The 21,259-nt window shown below is 40.8% G+C and overlaps 2 protein-coding genes across 3 annotated transcripts in view; one reads left to right on the top strand and one right to left on the bottom strand.

The window, feature by feature from the left end:
• The first annotated feature begins 34 nt into the window (after positions 1–34).
• cyp2r1 (cytochrome P450, family 2, subfamily R, polypeptide 1) lies at positions 35–7,840 on the top strand. The gene is made up of 6 exons (XM_019886453.1): positions 35–474; positions 1,767–1,908; positions 2,340–2,972; positions 4,441–4,770; positions 5,958–6,156; positions 6,503–7,840. Exons 1-6 carry the CDS (start codon positions 238–240, stop codon positions 6,642–6,644), a joined length of 1,683 nt encoding a protein of 560 aa, XP_019742012.1. The 5' UTR covers positions 35–237; the 3' UTR covers positions 6,645–7,840.
• Positions 7,841–11,486: 3,646 nt separating this feature from the next.
• The window catches only part of pde3b (phosphodiesterase 3B), a 43,879-nt gene continuing 34,106 nt past the window's right edge, over positions 11,487–21,259 (bottom strand). Inside the window, exons 5-16 of one of the 2 annotated variants that reach the window (XM_019886728.1) lie at positions 20,776–20,876; positions 19,653–19,884; positions 19,475–19,566; positions 19,079–19,230; positions 18,858–18,992; positions 18,298–18,409; positions 18,001–18,114; positions 17,212–17,411; positions 14,952–15,155; positions 14,668–14,829; positions 13,069–13,339; positions 11,487–12,114 (exon numbers count right to left, since the gene is read on the bottom strand). In XM_019886728.1, the coding sequence (XP_019742287.1) occupies positions 11,906–12,114; positions 13,069–13,339; positions 14,668–14,829; positions 14,952–15,155; positions 17,212–17,411; positions 18,001–18,114; positions 18,298–18,409; positions 18,858–18,992; positions 19,079–19,230; positions 19,475–19,566; positions 19,653–19,884; positions 20,776–20,876 (1,984 nt within the window). In that variant the 3' untranslated portion in view covers positions 11,487–11,905. The remainder of the gene's footprint in view (positions 12,115–13,068; positions 13,340–14,667; positions 14,830–14,951; positions 15,156–17,211; positions 17,412–18,000; positions 18,115–18,297; positions 18,410–18,857; positions 18,993–19,078; positions 19,231–19,474; positions 19,567–19,652; positions 19,885–20,775; positions 20,877–21,259) is intronic. The other variant, XM_019886729.1, reaches the window with a different exon arrangement.

Genomic DNA, 21,259 nt, shown 5'->3' with positions numbered 1-21,259 from the left:
CCCCCAAAAAAAAAAGAAAGAACGAAAGAAAAAAGATGGCTATTAGTGATCAAGAGCAGAGCAAAGTTCAGTCACCACGGCTGACTTTCTGGCCAATCTTGGCCCAGAAGGCGGGGGATGGAAAGCGTGCAAGATGATACATTATGTTCTCCAGAGCCTCGCCGAGCAGTCCAAGTCCGCAGAGGACGGCGAGCGGTTCACGGAACCGGAGCATAGCACACACTCGGACGGGCAAAGATGGTCTCAATTAAATCGCCGTCTCTGACGCACATGTCGCACGCGCAGGTTCTGTTGGTCGTGTGCGGCGTCAGCTTCGCCTTCCTCGTCGTGCTGCTCCTCCGTCAGCTCGTCAAGCAGAGGAGACCCCCGGGATTCCCCCCCGGGCCTTCTCCCATCCCTGTCATTGGGAACATTATGTCTCTGGTCACCGAGCCGCACGTTTTCCTCAAGAAGCAGAGTGAAGTTCACGGACAGGTACGGTCATTGTCTCTCTGCACAGCAATGCACGCGGCGTTACGAAACCAGCGCTGAGAATCCCTGCATGCCTCATGCAAAAAAAAAAAAAAAGTTGCAGTGCAGCCTATGCCTTGTCATAACTTTTTAGAAAGGTGTTTTGAGCTCATACCAGCTTATGCACAGCGTCTGTTTGCTGTCTTCAGTTCGCTTTAGAATAGTTGTTCCTTCGCTTATGGGTTTAAATCGTTCAGTGACAGAGCTCATAACTCAATTTACTCGAACCTCAAATCAACCTTCCCCATTGAAATGCATTGAAATGCTTTTAATCCGTTCCAGACTCCCCCTAAACATTGTTTTGTTGCATGTTTTTAATAGACTGACAGTACACAAGTGACTAGCACATCTGCCTGAACATACTGCGGTCCAGAGTTTGAATCGGTACTCCGGTTTTCCTGTGTGGAGTTTTCATGTTCCCCTCATTCTTGCATGAGTTTCTCAGGGTACTCATGCTTCTTGCCACAAAATTGTCACTCTGCGCCCTCGGGTGGCTGGCGACCAATTCAGGGTGCAACTGGCCTCAGCAAGGATAGGCTCCAGCTCAGCTGCAACTCCTTTGAAGATAAGCGGTATAGAAAACACATGGTTGATGTTTTTAAATTAAAATAGTTCCCTATTTTAAAATCTAAATTAAAAACCACATTATAAATGAATATAAAGAAATAACCCGGTTCTATGAAGGTGTAAGAAAGTCCCAAACACAGACTGCAGTATTTGTGCTGATGCTTGCCTTTTCAAGGACAGCCCTAACTTGAAAAACTTGGAAGTCAAGGTCCCAATGCACTTTATTGTTAAAATGTTTCTTGCAGACAGTGTTAAAGGGTTAGAACACTTTAGAAACAGTCAATATTAAATGTGATACTGATACTTATACTGAAACTAAGTCGAATACTGATACGAATACTAAAACTAAAAGTAAAACTAACATTGATACTAAATTGAAAACTAACTAAATCAAACATTGATAATAAATGTAATACTGATACGAAGTATTTAATTTAATACTAAAACTAATATTAAATCTAATATTGATACTAACACTAAAACTAAAAGTAAAACAAAATCTAAAACAACTACTAATACAGAAACGGATCCTAAATCTCAAACTCTTATCAATTTCCGGCCCGAGGGAAGCAAAGGTGAAAGGGATGTCCTTCCCAGAGCAGTATGTCTTTGGCCTGATTGAGGGACCTACTTTTTGAAGACCCTTGACCCACTTTGCAAAGGCTCATGTGGTCATGTGTGTCTTTCAGATTTTCAGTCTGGACCTTGGAGGGATCTTGACTGTGGTGCTGAACGGCTACGACTGCGTCAGGGAATGCCTTTATCATCAGAGCGAGGTTTTTGCCGACCGGCCATCCTTGCCTCTCTTCAAGAAAATGACGAAAATGGGTGGTGAGAACAGAGTGATGCTTTGGATTTGCATTGTAAAAGAAAAACAGTCAATGTTATTGATAGAGCACCAACTCACAACAGCACAAGAACCACACCTGAGATTTCAGCTCAGACCAGGATTTAATGTGCACTCTTCCAATTACACTCGGAACAATGTGTTGCGGTGATTCGGGTATTAATTGTAGTAGAACAGTGGTACCTATAATTGTCAATCAAATCACTCATATCTCTAACTAAAGAGATAATAATATCAATAAATGCAATTAGATTAACTGTCGCAGAGGTAAAAGTGTTGGTGTTTTTGGCTTCTACAAATGCCCACTTGTGGGAGGAGGAAGAGAGAGACATGAACAAAATAACAAAGAAAAGAATCGGAAGTGAATAATGACTCAAAATGAAACATTCAACTAATGAGAGTTGTTCTTCCAAAGGTCTTCTCAACTGCAAATATGGCAAGAGCTGGATCGAGCACCGCAAGTTGGCATGCAACTCGTTCAGGTACTTCGGCAGCAGTCAGAGGCTGTTTGAGAGGAAGATCTCGGAGGAGTGCATGTTCTTCGTGGATGCCATTGACGAGCACAAGGGCAAGGCCTTCAACCCCAAACACCTGGTGACCAACGCCGTCTCCAACATCACCAATCTGATCATCTTCGGCCAGCGCTTCACCTACGACGACAGCAATTTCCAGCACATGATCGAGATCTTCAGCGAAAACGTGGAGTTGGCAGTGAGCAGCTGGGCCTTCCTCTACAATGCCTTCCCTTGGATTGAGTATGTGCCCTTCGGGAAACACCAAAAGCTTTTCCGCAATGCGGCTGAGGTGTACGACTTCCTGCTACAAGTCATCAAGAGGTTTTCTCAAGGACGGGTGCCGAATATACCGCGGCATTACGTTGACGCCTATTTGGATGAGTTGGAGCAGAATGCGGGAAACCCCGATTCGTCGTTCTCCTACGAGAACCTCATCTACTCGGTGGGGGAGCTAATCATCGCGGGCACCGAGACCACCACAAACACCCTGCGCTGGGCCATGCTCTACATGGCCCTCTACCCCAATATACAAGGTCAGCTATCATACACTCTTAAAAGTGCTTAGTCAAAAGTAACCCAAATAGCCAACCCAACGATGAGGTCCAAAAGGGACTGAGCCAATGCTGGGTTATTTATACCCACCGTATTGGGTTGACAATTTCACCCAGCACGTTGGGTCAAGATTTTGATCCAACAAGGTGTAAAAACTAACCCTACTGATCCAGAAAGGTATGGGTTCCCAGATTATAAGTATAGAGTAGCGTTGGTTAAAAATGCTAATTTTATGACCACGATTTTCGAAGAAATAGCAATTTTCTCCTTGTCAGGGGTCACCAAAGCAAGTCACTAACCTGATATATTTGACACCGTTTTTCCATCAGATACCCTTCCTAACACAGCCCACCCAGTTGCTGTGGGTTTGCCCATTGGCCCTGACCAGGATTTGAACCTTAGCCCTATGCCTAAAGTCAGCAATTTTAGCCACCAAGCCATCAAACTGCCATCAATTCTTTCTGAGAATGTTACAATAAACATACTTCAACATCAGTATACGTCCGAAATGGTGCCCAGGTTCAGCTCTTCACTTGCCCAAATGCACTGGGTTAAATTACTGTAACTAACCCAACCTTGGGTAACAGAAAACCCCCCCCCCACCCCCACAAGGGTTCATAATTGCGGCAAATTATTAATTTTGCCAAAAAAGAAACTTCTAAACTCACTTCAACATAGTTCCACAGTAAAACAGTGGTGCCTTGACCTACAAGTTTCCGGCCTGGAATGAATAGAAATGCTTTTCAGTCTGAGCTATGTCGAATGTGTTTTTTTCAGAAGAAAAACTCTTTTACATTGTGATTCATAAAAACATAGAGAAACAGACATATTTAAATAGATTGTAAAGAATTGAACAGTTTGCGCATCATGATTAATTCATTGAGGCTCCTTCTGGCATGTGGCATTTGGCTTATGGGACCGCCATCGAAAAGTTCAAACGGAAAAACAGAGTTTCAGGACATCATCTTTCTTAAATTTTTTCACACAATTTTATTTCCTGTTTACCCAAGCACAACATGAAAAAAAGATGTCATGATAGGCAATCTGCCAGTAGGTGTGGCTCTTTTTTTGGGGGGGTCTTAATGGGGTTTGTTGACTTTAGTGCTTGAAGTCCTTATAATTACACTTTGGAAAAGGAACGCCATTTTTCTTCATCAAAAACAAGTTACATTTTGGGTTTTTTTTTGGGGGGGGGGAAGCTGGATTGACTAAGTAATGCCATTATATGAGTAAATTAAGTTACGAGCATGTTCACGAGACTAGTTAAACTTGCAAGACAAAATATCACCGTAATAAACATAAAGCAAAGTTAAAACAACTGCAAAAACAGCATATGTTCTCAGACTGAGAAATATGTTGAAACAAACCATCTTGCTTTTAATGTGATTGCTACTTTGTTGCCTGATGTTCCGCAAACACAATGTAAACCACGTGTGTTGTGCTCTACAGAAAGGGTGCACAGGGAGATTGACAGCGTGCTGGCAAATGGGCGAGCACCCTCTTTGGAAGACAAACAGAAGATGCCCTTCGTGGAAGCCGTCCTGCATGAGGTTCTGCGTTTCTGCAACATTGTCCCACTCGGCATTTTCCGCGCCACCTCCCAGGAGGCGCATGTCAATGGCTACACCATTCCCAAAGGCACCATGGTGATCACCAACCTGTACTCAGTGCACTTTGATGAGAAGTACTGGTTGGATCCCGGCGTCTTCTCACCACAGAGGTTCCTGGACAGCAATGGTAACTTCGTGAGACGTGAAGCCTTCCTGCCATTCTCGCTGGGTGAGTAGACTCTTTGGACCTAATTATGACAAATTGAAGAAGCACTGTGTCAAACAAATTGTCTATGGGCCCACTGAACACTGACCTCGCGGTCGCACACATATTGTCTCACTAAACTGAAAAAATGCTACCCCTGGTGTTCTTATAGCCAGTTAGTATTATAAATAGTCAAGAGTCAAGTGTGATTGTGAAACACAATATACAATGTGTGTGTGTGTATGTGTGTGTGTATATATATATATATATATATATATATATATATATATATATATAATTTTTAAAGCTATTATTCATTCCCTCACTCATTCACTCAAGATTTAGCCTTGCCACGAAGAGCATCCGTCAGTATATGACCCCTAGACATTCCTCTTAAGTGTTTGTATTTGCTTCTCGATGCCATAAAGGAGTATTTTTGTCTAAATGAAGCTCTTCAACTCACTTTATTTTGTTTTCTTGTCACGAAGATGCCATCAGTCGGTTATAGGTATTTCTGTAGTGCAAATGACAGAGGTTTGGTTCATAAGCAAATAGGCAAATTTACAAATACCAAACTGCAAATATGCAGGGTTCACTGTAACTAAAGCCATTTACAAAGGAGCTAGCGCCTGTATCTAAAATTTTGTATTTACCAAGAGTTGCGACTTTTTCAAGATACAACCCGTCGTCGTGCCCATGTTTTGCTTTGAGTTGCGAGCAAAAATTTGAGGCATCAGCACTCTATGTACTGTCAAACTAAACATACAACAAGAGTATTACACATATTTAAATCAAGCATATACTTTTGCCAACAGATCTGCAAGTTTAATGCTAAAAGATCAAAGCAGTGATGTTTTAAAAATGGATACTTGAGCACAAACAGCGCAGCAACACATGCAGGCAGACAATATAACACTACTCAGGCATACATTATTTATCCTCTGAAAAAAATTGACTAATACAGCTGCAGTTACTTAGTCACTCAGAGTAGTTGTGAAGAGCTTCTTGGTTTATTAATATGTACTGTTCTGTGGACAGTACATATTGACAGTAGATGCCTTTTTGTACCAAAAGTTGTAGCTATTGGGTTTAGTTCCCAAAACTCAGCGGAAGACTTCCATTCACTTCTACCCAAATTGCAGCTTTTTTGTTGTGTGTTTTCTTTGTGTGTGTAAATTATGTACTTTGATATCATCGTTTTTTCGTTGTAGGGAGGCGTCACTGTCTCGGTGAGCAACTGGCCAGGATGGAGATGTTTCTGTTTTTCACTACTTTGCTCCAGAGGTTCCACCTTCAGTTCCCCCCCGGAAGCGTTCCCACAGTAGCACCCAAATTGGGCATGACCTTGCAACCCAAGCCTTACTCCATCTGCGCCCTCCGCAGGCAGCACAAAGACACTCCTTATCACAAGTAGGCATTAAGCACACAAGTTCATGTTCAAGCTCGATCGGATTTTTCTACAGCGACCTACTCCACAACACACAGGTGCTTAAGACTCTATCACCCGGGATTGTCGTGGTGCTTTTTTTTTTCTTCGTGGGACTCCCATATGGACGCGTGATCATTTAATTAGGCAATATGCGTATTTGCACAATTGGCACAAAGCTGTGCAATGCCGACTTTTTGAGACAGACGTGCATTATCGATCGGGTTCTGCGTAGCGCAGGACATGAAATGTCTCTGAACCTTGGCGAGCCAGGGATGTGTTAGGTATACGTTAATGATTGACACTAAGTACATTCGTGCTGGTTCACAGCCCTTCCTTCTCAGGGCAGCGTCAGGTCAGACAAATGACAGACGTCATTTGGAGCTGCGGGCTCAATCGACACTTTCCAAGAACATTCCGCACACGGCACGCTTTGGCTGGACATGAGCTGGCTTTACATCATCTGGACTGATTTCGTACACCTCTTGGGAGAGCTCTTTTTGGAAAAGCTTTCTCTTGGAAAGCCTATGTAAAAGCTGGTGGATTTCTTGAAATCACTTATTGTCCTTCATGGTGCTTGTCAGTACTTACAAAGTACTTCATCTAGATGTTTTTTGTTTGTTTGTTTGTTTGTTTGTTTTTGAATATTGGTGTTTTTATGTGTTCATTAAGTACTTGCTTAACAACAAAAGGCATACTTTCTGCTTTGTATTTCCATTTTGAATATTTTGGATGCAATACTTGAAGAATCAAAGGATTACTGAGAGCCACAACATAGTTAAGAGGAATTTCTATGTTGACTTGAGACTTGGTTTGTTTTGGTTTGTCTGAATACAAAAAAATAAATTAATAAATAGATAAAGGCCCATATTGATGCTAAGTGTCTGTGTAACGTTTATGAGTGACTGTATGGATGACTGGAATTTTCTTAGGAGAGTACAAAAATTGTACTTAACAGTGCTGTCACTTTTGATCAGAGGAAAAATGATTACTTGAGTCATTAGTCAGTGGGAAAAAAAATAATGTAGTGAGTAAATGGTAAGTAACCTATGATGTTTTAGTATTTTTTAATCAGAGCAGGAACGTCAAGTAGACAAAAATATATGATAATAAGAATGCACAACTTCAGATATTGCTCAATTAATTATTGATTAAGTTGATAATTGATTAGTGGTTGATTAATCGTTGCAGCTCTACTTTCTAAAGTTCGAATTATAATTCTTGTAGGCTGTTGACACACGACAGCCTGATGCCATACATTAGCTGTTCTTTTTTCAAAGTCTCTAAGGTCAACATAGATTGAATGTCAGGCCAGGGACATTGTGCCTCCTCTGACTGCAAGCGATGCCTCTTTCAGAACAAAAGTGAAATATCGCAATCCGTTGTCTCACGTTTGTTCGTGGGGGTGACTACACCATGGTTGCTTCAGCAGATAGTAGAAGGAGCTCCTCCTCCTCCGACAGAAAAGAAAAAAAAGTTTGAACATCGCTTGTCAATCTGGTTACCAGTGGTTTTGTTGGCTTCTAAATTCCATGTTGGTTGATAGTTCAACTGCTGTAAACAATTCAGTCCACTCACAAGATACTTCAACTTCTTTGCTCCCAATTCTGCTCCTTTTTTTGTCTCTGTCCTGGCCGGTAAAGGACGCTGACTGTGTTGGTGTGAGTTTAAAAAAAAAAAAAAAAAAAGGATCGTTATTCCTGAGAATTCAATGTTAAAATTAAGGAGACAAAATTCAATTATTTTCAATCAGTTGTTTTATGTTGTACTTTTGTAGAAACATCAACCCGTATAAGTGAGGGGGTATTCAAAGTATAACGAAAGGGTTTGGGGGAAAACAAGGCAAAAAAGGTTGGGCGCCACTGCAGTGGACAGTTGCATTATGCAGTATATACAGTCTTACAAAAATGAGGAGAGCCAAAAATCGCTGTCACCAGTCAATGGCTAGCATTCAGGGCCTTGCCATGCAACAGGAAAAAGAAAATGTGCAGCCTTCAGTCACGCGTATCGGTGGCTTCCATCTCACATTCCCGGGCCGAATTTCCGGACCAGTTCGTCCGTGGTGAGTAATAAAAGTACTAGTAGATGAACCTGCACAAACTGCTTTGCAAAAGCAACACTTGGAACTGATTAATTTGCTTCACAGTACTTCCTACAGAAAGACTCATTTAAAAGCTGAAACAAATTTTTTTTCCAACTCAGAGTCCACTATTATGGCAAAAAACATATAGTTTTCTTGCCAAAATATTGTATGTTCACTAACTTCCAGCATGTAGGCAAATTGCAGTTAATTTGGACATCTTCAGTTCATTTTATAGTCACTTTTGTGGTCGGCCATTTAGATGGGAATGGCCGTGTAATAAGTCATTTTGAGGGAACGGTACATTTTCTGTGACACAATGACTACTTCAATTTGCAGCAAAGCGTTATTTTTTTCAGGGTTGTCCCATGAAAAGACAAAATATTTACAAAGATGTCAGGGGTGTACTCACTTTTGTGAGATACTCTGTTGCTGGAAAAGAATCAAGTTGTAAGATAACCGTTGACTTTTCATTGATTTACTACTTTGTAGGAAATTCCAGCGCTTGCCACGCACACACATGCACAAAAATCAACAAGAACCGCGAGTACTTGAATAATGGTGTTTTATGACAGCTATAAATAACAACATAAATCAGTTGCTCCCAGTGTTGGTGAGGGTGAATGGTTACATTGGAGAAAATGTACATATACGGATGCCACACACGGGTAACTTCATTGATGTTTTTTATGGCACAATTAATAGAGGACATGGTGGTTTGAAATACTGAGAAAAGCCGACAACACTTGAAACTCAACTCGACAGAATAGTAACTTCTGGCCCAGAAGGACTCCATGGAAAACAATGAATATGGCTCTGACCTGAGTCCAGTCTGCTACTTTCGCTGTTCCCTTGACAATACTGGAACGCTAATGTCACGGCCGACCGCAAGTACAGTAGGTCAAGTTTGGCACTAGTGAAGGAGAGATGAAGATGTTGACCATGAAGGCAAAGAGAACAGACTCAATTGAAAAGAAAAGAAGAAAAAACATACCAAATAGCGACAGCTGTAAAAGAAAGGAGATACAAACAAGGACAGAATCTCAATGGACATCGTGTGTGTCTGTGTGTGTGTGTGAGTGTGTGTGTCTGCGCGTGTGTAGAAAACGGATGCATTCAGTTGATTATTCAAAAATATATATTTATGCACATACTCTTTTTGTACAGTGGCTGAACACTTGACTGGTATTAAAATGAGTACACCTGTATTTTTTTCTCTATAAATATGATTAACTCAATTGGATTTAACATTTTCTGCAGAGATTATGATTGGTAATATGGCAAAGAGACAACAATTGCTCCTTCACTTTCATAAAATGGAATGCAGAAATACATAGATGGAAAAAAACGACTGGGCCCTTTCTTCACACTGGCCACTAGAAGAAAAAGTAAAATACAGTGGTGCCTTGAGATACGAGTGAACCAATGTACGGAGATACAAGCCGTCATTCAGCCTTTTTTTTTCGTTTACTTGCGAGCCCAAAAATGAGGTACAGGCGCTTAATGGTGGCAGGTGATTCAACTCAGCTCACTTCACAATAAGCAGCAGTTTAGCAAATGGTGAACAATTTTTCAAAAGGAGACTTCCAGCTGTTTAATGCTAATCCCAGTTCAGTGTTAAACTAAATATAAAACAAAACGAATTACATTTTGGGTTGAAAACAACCCAACAATGGCCTAAAGAGAAGTCAACCTTAATGTTATTATAAAATGTTTTCCATTTTATAACATTAAGGTTGACTTTGTGACATGCAAATGATTGGCATCAATTGTTAAGGTTTTACAAACATTTAAGCAAGTGATATTTGAAAACAAATGGTGGAAAAACACACATAGACAAATAAGAATACTCACAGGCCGATATTCTGTATGCTCTGTCAAAAAAAACAGTATGATCGCAGCTTTATGAGTCACTGAGAATAGTGACAATGTGAATGCGGAGAAAGAAGAGTCACTCTCTGCTTTGTCTTGATTTATTAAACTGTCTCCAGTGGCCAAGCACCAGAACATGCTACAGATTGAATTGAATCACTAAATTATGACGCACGATCTGTGTAATTCTGGCAATTTATATTTCATGATGTTATCGCTATGCTTTTATAGAGTACATTATAGGTGCTATTTTCTTTAAAAAAAACATTTTGTTGGTTGATTTGAGTCTTTTGTGGGGAGACTGGAACAGATTAATGCCATTTCCATTCATTTCAATAAGGAAAATGATTTCACTTACACTCACATCTCAAGGCACCAATGTAGATGAAAATTGTTTGTTGGTTGGCTCAAAATGAGGCACCTGGTTAATGTATTGTTAAAAAAATAAAACATCTGAATTGAAGGAAAAATGTTGCCATGTGGCTAGATAAGTTTTTCTCCAGTGAGGTTTAGCAAACAATGTATGAATGGACAAGAGGCAGCTCCTCTCATTTGCTTGAATTTGTAGTTAACTTGTTCACTCAACTCCTTCACTTGCCCAGATGTACTGTATGGTGTTCCTCGTGAAAGTCTATTCACTCTTAATGAAATTAATTCATGCAAAGTCATCTTTGCATGAATCCTGAGTAACCTTTTTTTTTTTTTTAAACAAACGAATCAACAGGAAATTAAAAAACCATTCAATGAGACGGCATTCCTGACCTGAATGACACTAAGAGGACATTAATGAAAGCACAAAAGCATACACACTAATCACGTACTTAAAAAATAATTCAAAATGTGCTCTCTTTCTCAAAACGTTCTATCACATTCTTACCAAAAGATAATCACACATTAAAAAAACAAAACAAAAAACACATTATAGCAAAGGAAAAAAACTAAACAAAACAAAATAAAAGGGGGTGGCACAAATGAGTAACGGCATCCAAAATGATGCAGATATAATAATGCTAATCATCAGTCGACAATTCAAATCATGTCTCTGTGACTGAGTGTCATACAGTGTTTTCGTGTCACCAGCGAGGAGAAAGAACTACACAAGCCAAGGCTCTGGGCCAATATGGACTCGGTAAAGGTTCAGACAGGCACATCTGATATATACCATGTATATCTAGCTATACACACATACATTACGTATGTGTAAAAAAACCTGAAACTGAGGCTGAAAGAGTCTCTGTCTCATCTTTCCACATGTGAACAGTTCACTTTGGTAAAGGGCATCAATGGCGTCTCCATGTTGCTTTCTTGGTTCATACTCCTCGTGTTTTCTCTCTCTCTCTCTCTCTCTCTCTCTCTCTCCCGTTTTTTTTTTTTTTTTTTAAATAGTCACGACTTGTTTTGTACCTAAGGGAGGTGTAAGCGCTACGCATTCAAGGCATGGTCAAAGAAAAGGACATCCAAGGTCCTCCCAGGAATCTGATGCTCTTCTTCCGCACCTGTGACCTCATTTGTGATGGATGCTTTGTCTTCTTGTTTGAGCTGCTCCGGGAGTGTCCACGGGGATGAAAGTGCATAGGAGTTGGACTCCCACTGTTGCAGCAAGGATTCGCTCACAGTGGTAAGGCCTTTTTTTTTTTCTCGTTTCTCCAAAAATTGACTGCACAGTGTTCAGCGTGTGAGTGAAAAATGTCATTTATGTGCATGTCAGTGTGTGAAAGGCTATTGGGTGTAGGACTTTCTTTTCTGCAGCTCTTTCTGCTTCATCTTCCACACTGGTGGTGCTACTGACGCTCCTCCCCTTCTTCCTCCTCCTGGATGACCTGAATGTCATCTGAAGGCGACATGGGCATGCTGGCCGGCAGGCTGTCAGGCTGCTGCTGCTCGTCTTTGCTCTTCTCCTCTTCCTCAATGACCTTCTTCCACACTTTATGGTTCTCGGTCAGGTGCTGCATGATGCTGCAGAAAAACTGGCGGTGGCTTTTCCTCCTTTCTACAGAAGAGTAAAAAAACAAAAAAACAAACAAAAACAAAAAACAATTTTACCTGTTTTGACACTTGATAGCATACCTTAAATGTCATTCTTTCACCCTGAAATTTGATACATTTTCTCCAAAGGCACAAGAATGGAAATATTTTTAAATGTCGTTCTTTTGTATGGGTACTTGTTTTTGCTCTGCGTCAAATGTTTAGATGTGTATCAACTGAAATGTATTTTAGATCTACCAATGTGTGTTAAATTAAGGAAAATGGTGACAATGGTTGAAATTTTGAAACTATTAAACTGCACCTCCAACAAAAGTGTGTATTTGTTATGAGACAGTGGTAACAGTGTTCAACGGGGAGCTTGAAATGCAAGCAACATGGTACATTCAGGGTACTTTAGTAACACGACAACCGGTAATTAGTGTTTATACTGTTCATCTAATCACATCTCCCCTTGTATAACATTCTGATGCATCCTGCCTAAAAGTTATTTTCTGTATCAGGCCAAAAGAACCACACCAGTGTTTTACAGCGTCAAATGTCCCCAAATCTATCCAAGTCATATATGTGTATTTTTTTTTCACACGGACATTCGAAGCAGTCCTGAGAACTGTGTGTTCCCACCACAGCTTCCGGGCACCTGTTCTTCTTTGAAAGTTCACGGGAAATCTTGAAACGGTGAAAATATAAAATAGCGCAAGAATTATCACACTGACTACATCAGTTCGTAAATGTCAGACATGCCATTAATACATTTCGAACAGATGTGTAATTCATAACTGGATAAAGACAATTATGGGAATGGGAGCGTGAATGATTCTTTGTCTACGTGTCCTTTGACTGACTGGCGACCAGTCCAGTGTTTAACCTGCCCTGCACCCAAAGTCAGCTGGGAGGGGCTATAGCTCCTCAACAAAATAAGCAGTCGAAAATGGAATCATTGGTTTTACAGTTGACTCACTTGGCCGCAGATCCTCCTCAAGTTCATCCATGTCCTCCTCTTCATCATCAACATCATCATCCTCAGTGTCCGAGTCGACACGACCCTCATTGTCTTCATCCGATCCATCTCCATTCAACCACTGGCCAGGAAGTAAACCTGCGGCATCGTATGAGTTACAGAGTGGGCCGACTATATGTGTGATAAAGGACTCCTGGAGCTTTGCCAACTGTGGGGAGGAGCGGTCCATGAAAGGGCTGATGGGTAAGCCCAGGCCCGCTTCTTCATCGCCCTGCCAGTAAAAAGAAAAAAGTAGATCGGCTGCTTTACGTGCTTCATACCTTAAATAAAGTGAGAACCAGGCAGTTTAAATGCTGAATATGCCATTTAGACAAAACATTTTAAAAAACAGATATGGCCCTCAATTTATTAAAACTCATTCACTGTATATTTTAAGAATCCAGTCATTAAATCCCAGTTATGCGTTTATATGTATATTTTCTTTTTTTTTTTTTCACGTGGTATTGTAAAGGAGGGTCTGAAAATGGATGGCAGTCATCTTCTTTTTCCTTTAGGCTTGTCCCATGAGGGGTTGCCACAGCTTGTCATCCTTTTCTATCTTCGTCTAAAAATTAGGCTGAAATATATTCAACAGCAAACCATATGACTTGAGGGAGATGAGAGGCAGCGACAATGCTGGTCACGTGACGATAACGATAAACTACATCTGTGAAGCCATATTATCCATCCATCCATTTTCTGATCTGCTTATTCTCAACAAGGGTCGCAGAGCGTGCTGGTGCCTATCCCAGCTGTTTTCGGAGAAAATTGTCAATTGAAATGACAAAATCGACTTGACCATTTAATTGCCGCTGAATTTTTACATTTCACTGAGGTTTTGAACAATCTTATGCATTCAACTTTGGCGGAACAAGTTGAGAATGGTGCCATTATTTATTTATTTGTTTATTTTTAAACACTTTGGCAAGTCTGAATTTAGAATCGTAGCTCCAGTGTAATGCCACGTTACGTCTCAACATGTAAGACAGCAATAACAGCTACTGGAGATGATGCAGTGCAATCAAGCATAAATATGGATGCAGAGAAGGTCTGGAATTTTCTCCTACACACTCCAGTAATCGTTGTGGTTGTCACAGAGAAGAGAGAAAATACAGTATGCCTGTGAATTTTGTAACATGCCGTGTTTGTATGTGCTGCTTCTTCGTATGAGTTCGTGGCAGTTTTTTTTTAAGGATAATAACGTAACATCTAGCCTGCTAGTTTCCGTTAGCCCGTCAATAGTAGTTCACATGAATATAGCAATAATTTTATGAAATGTAATTATATGGTTTGGTTCCATATATATATATAATGTAAACCGTAAATGTGGGACTGACAACAAAAGCCTCTCTTTAGGAGCACTAATTGAGCAGGAGTCTTCTTTTGTCGTCCATGTGCTGAGATGTGAGGCTTATATGTTAACATTTCAAGAGCGATGACACATACACAGTTAATGTGTCTGAAATACAAACATATGATCAATAAGTGCTCTTTCCATGAGGAATATGTCCATGTAACACAAAGATGCCAAGTAACAGGATGGCATGCATCCAATATTACCTGTTCATAAAACTCACTGACAATGCCCTCTGTCCATTTCAAATGCAGGTCGCGGACTTTGGCCGGTCCGTTGATGTCTGCCAGCTTGATACATACTTGACACACTAGCAGTCTGTCATTCTCATTGGTCCAGTCAATTCCTGGACTGTTCACATCATTGACCTTGAAGTCAAACAGACAGACAAACATTCATTAAAGCCATGTGCATCATTTGTCCTGATCATATTCCAGTAAGTTAAACTAAATTAAAGACAGATAGTTAAGAATTCTGATCACGTATTGACCTTGGAATTGAACTCAGCCAGGAAGTCAAAGTGCTTCTTGAGGTCTGTGGCTAGAATGGCCTCAATGACCAGGAAGCGAAAGCGCTTGAACTCCACATGATCGAGGTTGACCAGGAAGTTAAACTCTGGCCGGGATAGGTAGAGGTTCCAGGCCGATGCAGCGTGATGGTTCTCCAGCACGGAGCGGTCGTTGTACAGCACCGCCTGTGTTGTACATGACGGGAAGAGCCACAGGTTAGAGTAGGGACCATGACACAGAAGCCTGCAGGTTTTGCACACTGCTATTTCACACTATTCATAATTCCCTCCTCCTTTTTAGGATCCAGCTCCACCTGAGGAAAAATAGCCACTCAGAATAATGGTACCAAAACCATTTTGCACTGTATGTATGGTGTTCTTTTGGTCATGAGTTTTGTTGTGTTTGTGCCCTTTTAGAAATGGCTGCCAAAAATGTCAACCTTGTTTTTCTTTAGCTGGAAGTGTAGGCTTACAGAAGGTGGAAGGAAGTGTGAACAGTTCGAAATTGCCGTCAGTCCAAACACAAAATCTTGAAGCTTCTGCTAGAAAGCTAAGAAATATATGAAAAGCCTACTAGAACATCTGAAATGTATTTCGGGATAAAGAATTTCTTGAAGTGATGACAGGTGTCTGCTGACTCCCATTTAACATGAATTTGAATGTGATTGGTTCATTCCGAATGGCTACATCCTAGATATAACACAGCGTGTGCACTTGTGCAACCATATTATTCAGTGGTTTATTTTTTACGTCCCTTCTTGAACATAATTTTTCTTCTGATTGAGTTATAAAGATTATCGTTCACAATGGTGGAAAACGTTTGGAAATTATTTTTTGTGATTTCATTTTGCATATCAGAAAAACCTCACATTTGAACAGGGGGCTGCATATTTTTCATATTCCCGGCAATGTTGTGGAAATGACCTATATGACGCAACTATAATATGTCATGCATAGAGCGTCACATATGGATTAACATGTAGATTTCATTCAGGAAACAAAAAAAAAAAAAAACGAACCATTTCTTCAATTAATGTTGCAATGCAACTGGTGCGTTTCTGAAGGAAGAATCATAGAGATAGGCACACTTTGCAGCACCAAAGATCTTCTGCCAGACATGTTTGTCAAAATCATCAGTGATCAATAGGTTCAGGGTCCCTTGCCTTTGCTCTTAACCCACTTTCTTATTTGAACAGGGGCACATAGCTGACCTTATCAACTTTCGCATCACAGTGCGGGACAGATGCTGAACATGTGGACTCCATTTCTTAAAAATGGAATATCCTTTCAGCAACATTCAATAATTAAAGGGACACATTTTTATTTTATTTTATTTTTTCAGATGTTGAACGATCCAGACCCAAAAGTACCGGGTGCTTCTTTAGCCCATCCGTGTTCCACCCTTCCATTCCATTTCAATAATTCTTCCAAGTGTCTTTCTGTGTGATCTTCCTGACAGTAGTGTGTAGACTTATGCCAGGACAAATGAAAAGGATTCGGTTTTCCACTTTGTTAAAATGGATTCGGTCCAGCTGAATTGGGTTTCTCCTTTACTATGGTTGTCGTGCCATCCAATCGCTCAGGCAAAGGAGAGAGTAATAGCATTTTTATAGAACACCTAAACAGCTTGACTTTGAGTCAGGAGGCATGTAAAGAGGGGTCATTTCAGGTTAATAACGACTATCTGGTTAAACCTTAACCATGAGCATCGATGTGAGGTTTCTTTAGAACGCCGGACATCTAAGGACACCACTGTGAAGAAGAAAAACTCTAGTGGAGTGTAATTACATTGATTCAAAACAGGAGAGGCAGATTATGCAAGCAGTCGGTGCCATGTGCTTCCCTGTGCAGTGCATTAGTGAGCGCCAATGTTGGTTTGTTTTTTTAATGGGTGAGTGCATCAGTGGGGAAAGATAAATGCTATTCTGTATATAATTTTTTGAGATGAAAGTAAAGTCTCCACCAAAACGGTGCCAGACAAACCCACTCCCAAAGTGACCTATTCAAGTTCCATACCTATATTTTTATTCGCCGAACAATGGTAGGCTCTGTTGTGTGTGTGTGTGTGTGTGTGTGTGTGTGTGTGTGTGTGTGTGTGTGTGTGTGTTTTGTGCACTCACCTATTTCTGTCTCTTTCTTCAATCTAGAGTCATACAATAATTACCATGTGCCATTGTAATTTATGTGTGCAAACTTAACTTTTCTGAACACATGTAAACTTTAACTAAGACAATTTGTTTACCTGGGGCGCATTAGTGGCCACTAAAAAGGCATTCGTGCGACCAGGGTGGTCATAGTCGTGCATTGCAGCTGCTACATATAGGGCCATGAGCTCCAGAGCAGGGATGTTCCAAGCCAGGCAGCCATAGCTGTCATCTGATATCGAGGAGCTCTTGGACGAGGCGTATGATATCCTCCCAGGAGAGATCCCGCTGTCTGAGTCTGGAACACAGAGTGTTAATTAGACACATGTCAAAGAGTCTTGGGATTTCAACACTAAGATCTGTATGTCGATGGAGTACTCACATGTTGTGTATTGCATACTTCAAAAAATGAGTTGAAGACAGGATGAAATAATGTTAAATATATAGCGTAATTTTAATGTTTGAAAATTCTAAGGGTGTACCAGTTGAAAAGTGACCACATTTTTCAAGAAAAAAAATCTGCTCATTTCTGAAAAATACAGACTTTGTACCATAATCAAAGAATGAGCAATTTATTTTATTCGCATTACTTTGTTATGCAGTGGTAAGCTTCTTTCTACATTTATGTGACCATTTAGACCAGAGCTGGGCAAAGTATGGCCTGAGATCATACATACCGGCCAGCCCATCCAGCATTTACATGAACAAAAGTCCTGTATTACATATTGCATTCCTTTCGATGTAATTTGAACTAAACAAACAAATAAACAGACAAACAAACAAATAAATACATTATGTTACAAAGTAATGTAAAACAGTTGGCCAATTTTTGCCTTTCAGGTATATTACTCGATGCTTTTTTTCATACTATTTTCTATGGGGTTCACCTGTGTCACTTCCGGTCACATGCTCACTGTGGATTTGCTGGAACCCAGGGATTGGTCGAGTGGTCAGGTACCAGACAGCATGGAGCACATCGGTAGCATGGACTCGGTTATGATCTGCGAGCATTTCATCCAAAGCAATAAGCCGTAAGTTGACTGCGTTTGGCTGGCCGTTCAACGTTACAACACACGGGTGACTGAGCTCATTCAGCAATGGACATTGTGATGACGCATGACTAAACAATGAACAAACATTAATCTTGAACATTTCTAGAGGCCTCACGCAGCGTGAACACTCACAGGGAATGTCCCTGTAGCCATTTTCCAGAGCAAAGAAGTATGTCATGAACTCCCTCACAGGGATCTTGAATATTTCAAACAGACACGTATCCTGGAAAAGGGTGTAAGTCACCTGGGGAAATACAGACCATCTTTACTGAAACACACATCAGAACACCAGGTAAGCATAGCACCACCATCAGTCACAAGCTTAGCATATGCAGTGGAATAACATGAAAAACTGCCTTGAGGTACAGTTTGTGTTCGTAAGTGTGTTAGGTTAAGCTACAATTTCAAACTAAAAGAAACACAATTTTAAAAAGTGCTGTCGGGCAAGTAGGTTTGGCGCAGCTTACTCACATGAAATGTAAATGGCCATCCTAAGATCCAAATTAGAGTAGCATTGACAGACGACTAGTTTTGATTACATTTAGACCGAACAGACGCGCTGATGGAACCAAACAAAGTACACTGAATTGACCTTTTCTACAAGATATTTATCCGATGGGGACACATATCATGACCACAGCCTCAGCGCACAACAAAAACACAAGAGCAAACATTCGCATCGGATTACTAACATAGCTGAGTATTCTTCCTGTCTTTCCTCCTGTTTTGTCTACCAGGTCAAAAATCTGAAAGTTCCAGGTGTTCATCCTCTCCATGAGGGCATCATGGTCTTCCAGCATCGGGTCGAGTCGAAACTCCTGCTCACCCTAGAGGGGACCAATCAAGCATTATTATTATTATGCTTCATTGTGGACATTCATTATGGTTGCTGTGACTCTGGGATACAATTTACCCCCAATTCCTGAGTTTGCTTCTCTGTGCTGGGGCTCTGTTCCTCCTCAGCATCACCCTGCTTCCCTGTGCTCACAATCTCTCCAGGTAGCTCCACTTCCATGCTCTCCTCCCTGATTAAAGGTTCCCCTGGGAACTCTGGCCCTTCTCCTGCTGCCCTCATAAAAAGAAAACAAAAATCTAATTCAAACTTAATTAATTATGTGATACACAAATTTGAAATTTGAGTCACACACACACACACACACACACACACACACACACACACACACACACACACACACACACACACACACACACACACACACAGCAAGAGGTGGAACTACCCTCTTTGAAACTTATGGATGGAAGGTGTTGCTCATTGTGACATGACATTATTTGGTGTAATTTTATTTACCTGAGCGCCTGCGTTGGGCCTCGCTGAGGAAGGGCTGATTGAGATCCCCTGAATCGCCGACGGAAACTCCCTTTGGCATCTGACGCCAGCAGCTGGCATGGACAAGTCAAGTCTCGTGCATGACTATAATTAAACAATAATGAGCAAGAAATTCATGTCTCTGTCGGGTTTTTTTTACCTGGTGCAAAGAGGTAAAGTGGAGCTGCGGAATGCCTGCTGGAAGTCACATGAGCTGAGCGTATAGCCCAAAGGCTTGTGCAGGTTCACGTTGAGACTTGGCTTTGTCAAAAAGTCCGCTGTGTCTGGGAACTCCACAGGCGACCGAGTGACCAGGGACGATGAAGAACCTGTGGTTACAGATGAAGGACTGTGGCCGGGAGAGGTGACGGGACTCAGACTAGGAGAGTTCCCTGATAAAGGGTGTGGGGGTATGGGAGGGGGTTTTCTTGGTTAAAACATGTTTAGGGTATTTATTTGTTGTGGACTCTATACAAAAAAAAATATAAAATAAATTGGAGAGTAAAGATGCTGTATTTCAGATTGTAGCTTTGAAGATAATTTTCCTGTGGAGTCACTTTCGCAAGTAAAAAATAAATTTAAAAATAGGGTATCAAAAAATATTATTAATAATAATAATAATAATAATAATAATACAATTAATAAATTAAAACATATAATCTACCATTATTTGCTAAAAACCTTAGCTTTAAGGGTCTTTGTGCTCAGGCAAAAGCAATTAAAGTACTTCTTTGGCGCCATCTGATGGTTTGGTTGTTGTTAGGTTTATTTTAGTGATTTTGTTCATCTGCGTTTGAGTTGTCCCTGCATATCTTATCGGCAGTCCTCGAATGCACAGTCGAATTTGTAACTGAAAATTTGTTTCCGTTTTTGTTCTGATGCAGTCACAGTAGCCCCCTAATAGTCTACTTTGCCATTACGCTTTGTATGACCTAATTTTAATTAGTGTGTACATGACAAGAGAACAGTTTCTTATATATCTATTATATTTATAATGAGCCTCGTGTGAAAGAGCCTTGTTTACGAAGGACCTGTAATTTGTAATGGAATTTAATTCAGCAGGGAGGGTTTTTTTCCCCCCCATTCTTGAGAATGATGATTGTCCGAAGGCCTTTTTAATGCAACGAACAGGTTGTCCTTGTTGTTCTATTTTTCTGCACAAAAGTGGTTAAGGTGTGGCGATTCTAAAAACCGTGATGTACATCTTAAAATACAATCATATTTTCAAACAGAGCTCTTTGTTACAAGTTGAACTCTGGCAGAAAGATGCAATTGGCTCCCACCTGCTCTCCTTGACCCTGCGTGGTAGGTAAGGGTGACAGAAGAAGACCTTTGCTTCGGAATGGTGAGCAGGTTTGCATTTGGCCCATTGGACAGTCCTGAGCTGGATACAACAAACGTGAATATATGTTGTTGCCTGTTATCATCAGTCTGACTGACTCTTCACTTCAGCCCAATTACAATGGAGCTAATACAATGAAGAAGTACTGGCATCTTGTGGAGAATGATAGTCACTACAGTCGTATGATTGTTTTTTTTTTTTCTTCCCCCTGAATGTTTAGTATGTCATTAGGGGTGTTCACACGGCCACATTTGCTCCGGTGCAGTGCGGGCTGCCCCAGTAGAGTGTTCACACGTGCAAAGTTACACCGGTGTAGCCCCTGAAAACAGCTTAAACCGGAGCAAATTGAACGCCTCTCGAGCAGAAGGCACGGAGACCGAGAAGGAGAAGGACGTGCCTGTACAGTAGTTGCTTGAGTTGTGTAT

This window comes from Hippocampus comes, unplaced genomic scaffold (assembly GCF_001891065.2).
Source record: "Hippocampus comes isolate QL1 unplaced genomic scaffold, H_comes_QL1_v1.1 scaffold261, whole genome shotgun sequence".
Classification (NCBI taxonomy): Eukaryota; Metazoa; Chordata; class Actinopteri; order Syngnathiformes; family Syngnathidae; genus Hippocampus; species Hippocampus comes.
This window is presented reverse-complemented; position numbering and strand designations above follow the sequence as displayed.

Coding starts and splice junctions, on each gene's coding strand:
- cyp2r1 (XM_019886453.1), top strand. CDS start 238: ATGGTCTCAATTAAATCGCCGTCTCTGACGCACATGTCGCACGCGCAG. Junction 1,909..2,339: donor GAAAATGACGAAAATGGGTG/GTGAGAACAGAG, acceptor GTTCTTCCAAAG/GTCTTCTCAACTGCAAATAT. Junction 4,771..5,957: donor CTTCCTGCCATTCTCGCTGG/GTGAGTAGACTC, acceptor TTTTCGTTGTAG/GGAGGCGTCACTGTCTCGGT.